A 6,782-nucleotide genomic window follows, 5' to 3' on the forward strand; every position below is an offset into this window, starting at 1 on the left:
TTCTGAGTGTTTTATGTGCTGCAGAACAGGAACCTGCTGTAAAACAGCAATTATGCTGAGTCAGGCTTGATTTTTAATAATCTTTTCCTGTTAAATAAATAAATCAAATCAAACACAGTTCACCTTCTGTGATTTTGACTGAAAAGGCAACTTCTCCCATTTGTTCCCTTGATTGCCTGTGTTATTAAAATGGGCTTGCATATATACACACATTTGTACCCTGGAAATGWGGCTGGAGTATCAGCAAAACTGTCTAAGAATATTACACACCTGATTGTGTGCATCACTATTTCCTAGATGGAGACACTGTTTACTCCATCACATTTTCTATAGAATCGCACACTTCTGTGTGTGTGTGTGTGTGTGTGTGTGTATACTTATTGCTTTTAGTTTTGTGTCACTCGGTTCTAGTTTCTTTTCTTGGATCTCATTTGTTACTTTTTTGTTTGTTGATTCACATTTTAGTCCCTGCGTGGATAAGCAGGCAAAGAAAATGGATGACAGGATGGATGGATTTTAGTTTTYGGAAGCAAAAACAAACAAAACAAATCTGGAACTAAAATTTGGGGAAGAGATAACCTCTAAGGCTTTAACAGAGATTATCGCTTGCATCTACAAATAATGAAATGAATCAACAGATCTGAGTAACTAATAATTTGCTTTCTTCAAATGTGAAATGGGACCTTTGACAATGGAGCACAGACTTTTAAAGAACCCAAATCTATTCCTATTGGTTTGCACCATTTTGGCTGCACACTGGTACATAGTCATCTTACAGCAAGATAGTCACAGGTTCAAATCTCACTTCATCCTTTCTTTTTTTTTGTCAGCTTGTGCGTGTTCTCCTTGTGCATGTGTGGGTTTTGTATCATGCTTTCCTCCCACAGTTCAAAACCATGYATGTTAAGAGCGCATACTGACTTAATGGGACTCCAGCAGAGTGGCTACCTGCATGATCTCCTGGTTTCCATGAAAAAGGAAAACAATCCATTAAAAAGCTTTTGTCTCCTGGTCTAACCCCAGGAATAAGTTGATACATCTGCCCTGCTCCAGCTTGTTTTCTGTTTTACAAAAGTACGTTTATCTAGCTATTCCTCTAACTATTTCCCGCTTTATTCTTGTAACACAGTGTAGTGCAAAGGATGTCACACGATGAATGTCTGTTGTTGTGCACGTTCAAAGATTTCCTTGAAAGTCTTCGTTTCTGCTGTTCGTTTGACCCAACCAGAACAGAGGTGGGACACAGCTGATGGGGAAAGGGAAGATTAAACAGATCAAAGTTGAGTCTGTGGAGTGCAGCGTTGTCTTGTGCTCCAGATGGATGCTGGGTACTGAGGATTGTGTTGATCTGTTTGATCTGCAGAAAGTGTTATTAATCATTGAATTGTGAACTTTCGGTGCACGCCTCATCTTCACCTCTGTTTCTTCCCCCTCTTCTTTATCTTTGCGTCATTCTTTTTTTATCTCCCTCTGTTAGAGGTTTATTATTGGGAAAGAAGTGTCACCCCCTGTTGGCATGTATAATGACCTACGTCGTGCCATAGAGTGGTTGAAGAGGACCGCAGGAGAGAAAAAAAAGCCCATTTGGCATCTCGGCGGCACGTTTTGGTCCTGACAGAAGGAAAAGGCCCACGCCAGGTCAGGGTCTGTGTCATTTGTGTCTGCTTTTTCACTGTATCCTGTATTCAGAGAGAGAGAGTTTTCTCTGGTTTTAACCTTTACTTTAACCTAATTGGTGAACTTAAATTTTTCAAAGCCACAGAATCAATTAGAGAAAGTACAATTTATTTACAATTTATTTGTGTACAATRTAAACAATCAAGAAATACCCTGATAGTGAATGGCATTTGCACATCAAGTTAAATTATGATCACAAAATTTTTTATTTGGTGGTAATCAATAAATAGAAAATAAAACACAGTAGTATATGAAACCCCAAACCTTCCATAAGGTTGTTATAATTAAGTAGCAAGGTAATTTTTTGTAATCTCCATCTGAAAAGCCAGACCAACATTCTTTCTAATTTTTTGTTAAGCTGGTTTTTATCTTTCTGTGTTCTTTGAAAAGGCTGAATGACACTGTGTTTGCTGTTTTTACAACAACAGTACATTTCCTCCCAGTACTTTTTTCTTAGTATTATGTTCATTCTTCCATAGCACATGCTAAGTCAACATACAAATGGTTTGTAAGTGGCTCTGAAATTCTTCTAGACTTGAGACTTTATTGCATACGTCTTATCCAGAGGTGCCCAAAGTGGGGCCCGTGGGCCAAATTTGGCCCGCCAAGCCATTTTATTTGGCCCACCAGYAGTTGTCCTGCGATGGGGGATAGGTTTCTAATCTGAATAGGAGGGAGGGGTACTAGATTGTAATTATGTTAAGATTAAATATAAAATACAAGTAACTTAAGAGACTTTTGGATTAGATTTAAGCCCATACATAGATTTGCACACCTTTATAAGACCACATATACTCAAATTTTAAATTATGAAAAGTCCCATGAGCCTTTGCTGCCTGAGCATACGTTGAATTTTCTCCATGTCCATGGGTTGAAGAAAAAAACCCAAAGAATGTGGGCAACTACACTGGCTGCTAGCTTAATCATTAAAAATAAAACAACTTTACTTAAGTATTAGCATTTCTTATGTTATTGCATTCGGCCCGCGGCCCTCAGATTGATTTTAATTTTGGCCCTCTCAGGGGAAAAAGTTTGGGCACCCCGATCTTATCTATTGCAGTTACATATATGCTTATCCTTTTCACTAAAACACTCACGATGACCCCTGTCTACATTCTGCACAGGTCCAGGTTCCTATAATATGTTTGAACATGGTTTAGCTAGTGAAAGTTTAAAAAAGGCACATTCCGGCCAAACAAGCAAAGGCAGCTTTGGATCGCTCTATTTCTACAACAAGAATTCAATAGAAATTCCAGGTTCTGGACAATATGCTAACCCCTCATTAAATAAGTGCTCTCTAAAAAACACACGATTGTGCTTAGATTTATTTTTCATTTATCACCATATCATCATATTGAAAGCATAATATCAGCACTTGATTCATTCATTGCCTGGCAACAGTGCAACAGTTGATCAAAAACAACTTATTTATATGTGAAATGTACTTGTGAAAGCATCATATATAGAGGTGGTAAAAAAAAGACTGTTAGCAGGCTCTGGAGTGGTAACAGGCAGTTCATCTTTGCTGGAATCCAGTTTTATGAAGGAAACTGTGCCMCCAAAATAAAACCTTAAAGTCAAAAAGTTTTTTGCATCCGATATTTGACAGTAAATATAAACAAGTGTGATGCACTCTGTAGAAGTCCTGTGGAATGATGAAGTTAGAAAAGCTGCAAACTCCTCTTCAGCTGTTTAAAAYGGGGGTGGACTGCTTTTCTTTTCCAGCCACTGCTGTGGGAAACCTTTTACTTGTTAAAGTGGAAGTATAAAAATGGACTTCATAGTAAAGAATTAGTTATAATCATTTGATTGTCAAACAACTCACTATCTAAAAACAACAGCTCCTATGTTCCAGTGTGCTCAGCCACACCTGAAGGTTCAGTGAGCTACTTCAGAGGCACAAGATGAAGTTTTAGATGTAATGACCTTAGGGTGAGGCTGATTAGTACAAGCTGTGATGTGTTCCTAATCATTCTCCTTTTTATTTGCAATAGTGTGCCGATACCCAGGGCAGGGCTGGAGGAAGGGAACTGAGATGGAAATGTTTTTTATTTCTTTGAAGAAGTGTGTGAGTGTGTGTGTTTAAGATTGTACATTAAAGAAACCATTGTGTGGTTGTGGTCACGCCGACTGCTGTGGGAACGAACCCAAACTGAACATTACCGTCTTCCTTTTATTGCTCTTTTTCTTCTTGCAGCTTTTTGAAAATGCTCATTTGTGCCAAAGAGAWAAAGGGGTCACATTCATTACTGTCAAGTTCTCGTTGTTCTTTCACTTAACAGTCTGGTATCCACCCACCCTGTTCCTTCGTCTTCACTTACCACTTCTCCACGTTTCTTACCTTGTCCCTTCCAGACCGACAACAATACATCTTTAATATCTTTAAGTCTACTTTAAAAAAATAAAAATAAAAACACCAAATCCAATTTCTTTTTCTTGAATCCACAAAACTACTCTGCCTAAACTAAAACAAAATCATAAACCACAATTCTTTTTTTTCAAGATTTTAAATACATTTAGCATGTACAATAACCTAGTACACTTTGGCTGGCTTACTAGTTTTCTTTCCTCTTAGCTCTTTGTAAAAAGATAAGTTTCGTTCATTTCCTGTAGTTGTTGTTTTGGGATTAGAACTAGGAGTCATGGCTAATTCGCAGCAGGATGCACCTATCAGCCTGAGCTGTGAAGTAACGTGGATGTTATTCAGTTTAGAAAAGGACAATGTAAAAATAACACACATCTGGTATGGCACTGGGTCAAACTGCTGGGAAAGCTTGAGTTACTGTGTTAMATTACAGAAATTTGCTCTGACTAGTGCTTAAGGTAGCTTGACTTCTTCATAAAACGTTCTCTCTGAATCTCTGAACTGCCTGGTGCAGATAAGATGCTGACTACTCCTAACACACTCATTGGTTCTTCCTCAGCTGAGGTTTTTTACAAGCTAAGCTGGTAGCATTTGTTGAGACAGAGATGTAGCAGATAGGTGACTGGTGAAAGCAAATCATCAAGCGTGTAAAAAAACATTACTGCAGCAGAGTGCTACAAATTATATCAATTTTCTTCTTTAGCTCGCACTTCAGGATTCTAATATTCAAAATACACAATTTGTCTTTCAAGGGTGCCTTTCACCGGCAGCTGGTGTTTATTCTGATTAACTCCAAAGGTTAGAAAGATTATTTACATCTTGAAGAAAAGGTCTCCAGATCTGATTTTTAGCACTGCAAACTGTCAGAAACTCAAAGTCTAAAAGGTTACAAAGCGTTCTTAACTTAAGATCYCTTTATTAATTTTATCATGCAGCTTTTTATTTGTATTTCTCTCTCAGTTTTTTATGTTATTATGGGCAGCTTCTGGTGTTTTATAAAATAACCCAGGCCCTAGTCGGTCACATTACCAGCTATATCCATTATAATGTCACTTTCCTTGGTYTTCAGGCCTTTATACGTTGGTGAAATGTCCACACAGTTGACTTTTAGATGCCAAAAGTATTGCTGCATTTTAAAACAGTTCATTTTCTGATGCATTTACAGTTTTTGGTCTTTGGAGGTAAAAGACCTTTTATAATCCCATTATATTGCATGTACAAGAAAATAATAATCAAAATAAAAAAAGTGTGGGAAGGCCTGTGCTTATTTCTAAGATCTTTTTTTTTACTTGTAGTCATGTTTTATTGAAATCTAATGAAACCTGCTTATTTTAATTACGATCTAAGAAAGCAGCAGTGGGTTTGTCTCATGCAGCTGTTTTCAGTCTCGGCGTCGGAGCACAAAGCCCCACTGGTTGTCATTCTTGCTGTCTGCTCAGGGAGTGGTGTGCACCTTTGACATTTGGCAAAAGCAATTAACTACCTGACATAAACCCAGCAGGAATAGTGGAGGGGGTTAAAAAATACCTCACTACTTCATAAAGCAAAGCAGGCTGAGAAATTACCACATTCTCATGAAAGTAACATCACATGAATCTGCATCAGTAACCGAGCTGTAATACATGAAACATATCCACTGGGAAATATGTTGTGAGAAGAGAAATCAGAACAAATGTCAGAAAAAAAACCATCTTAGTCAAAAATCTGCACAGTCAGGAATAAAAAGCTTGTATTTGTTAAACCACTCTCACAGAACACAGGAAAAAGTCAGAAATGAGAAAACAGGCAGCTCTACATCTGCTCGTCTATTTTCTAGGTCTTGTGGTAAAGGGTCTTGTATATCAGAGTTTGGCACAGATCAGTAAATCTATCAAACATCAAATGGTGTTTTTTAACTWTATTTTTTCAACATTTTTAGATTTCTCCTTTTTTATTTAAACATCTTATTGTATTCTGCATTGAACTGAGTCAGCAAATAATCTAGGGGCCTTGGGCTTCAAATCAAAAGCTTTTGGGCTTTTTCCCATTTATTGAAATGGTCACTTTTTTACTGTCTTGTTCTTCTAAAATGATCAGTTAGGGCTGTAAAAATTCACAGCAGCCTCAGAATCTCAGTATACAACCAGGAGACTGACTGCAGAGCTCCTCCCACCTGGTTCTGCTTCCTGAATAACTAAGTGTGTATTCACACCTGACAAATTTGGTCAAATTTAAATGGACCAGAGTTAGTTTCCAGCGTTGGTCCGGACCTTTTGTGCGGGTGTGAATACACTCGTGAACTCTGGTGCGGATCAAACGACCGGACCGAGACCTGCTTTTTGAGGTGGTCTCGGTTCGCTTCCAAACAAACTCTGGTGCAGTTCACTTCAGTTTGCTTCTGGTGTGAATACAGACCGGAGTTGAACCGAACCAACTGCATTAAACATGCACCTTTGTGGACTTCAGGCCACCGTTGCTGAGCTAAATAAACTGAAATCATACCTGTTTTGTCGTCTCCTGTTAGCAGCTCTACTGCCGGCATGTTGTGGGTCAGAACAAGCACCTCGTCTCCTTTGGGTTGCGGGACACATTTACTGACGTCGCTCCAAAATTAGAATTTCATCGCAAAACCACCAATAAATTAGCTGCTTCTGACATTTAAAATGCTATTGCAGTTGTACTGTCAGCATAAATGTGCGCATCAGGGGTCGGATTTATAAAACTGGCGTACGCACAATTTGAGCCCAGAAACTTACGTACG

At 38.4% G+C, this 6,782-nt stretch overlaps 1 protein-coding gene across 6 annotated transcripts in view; it reads left to right on the plus strand.

Moving 5' to 3' along the window:
* stpg2 (sperm-tail PG-rich repeat containing 2) overlaps positions 1-6,782 on the plus strand; it is a 203,400-nt gene that overhangs the window by 12,277 nt on the left and 184,341 nt on the right. Inside the window, exon 4 of one of the 6 annotated variants that reach the window (XM_014017386.1) lies at positions 1,130-1,219. The exons of the other annotated variants lie outside the window; for them this stretch is intronic. Coding sequence (XP_013872840.1) covers positions 1,130-1,156 — 27 coding nt within the window. The 3' untranslated portion in view covers positions 1,157-1,219. Of the gene's footprint in view, positions 1-1,129; positions 1,220-6,782 lie in introns of those variants that run through there. 6 annotated transcript variants of the gene reach the window in all.

This window comes from Austrofundulus limnaeus, unplaced genomic scaffold, assembly GCF_001266775.1.
Source record: "Austrofundulus limnaeus strain Quisiro unplaced genomic scaffold, Austrofundulus_limnaeus-1.0 Scaffold166, whole genome shotgun sequence".
Lineage (NCBI taxonomy): Eukaryota > Metazoa > Chordata > Actinopteri > Cyprinodontiformes > Rivulidae > Austrofundulus > Austrofundulus limnaeus.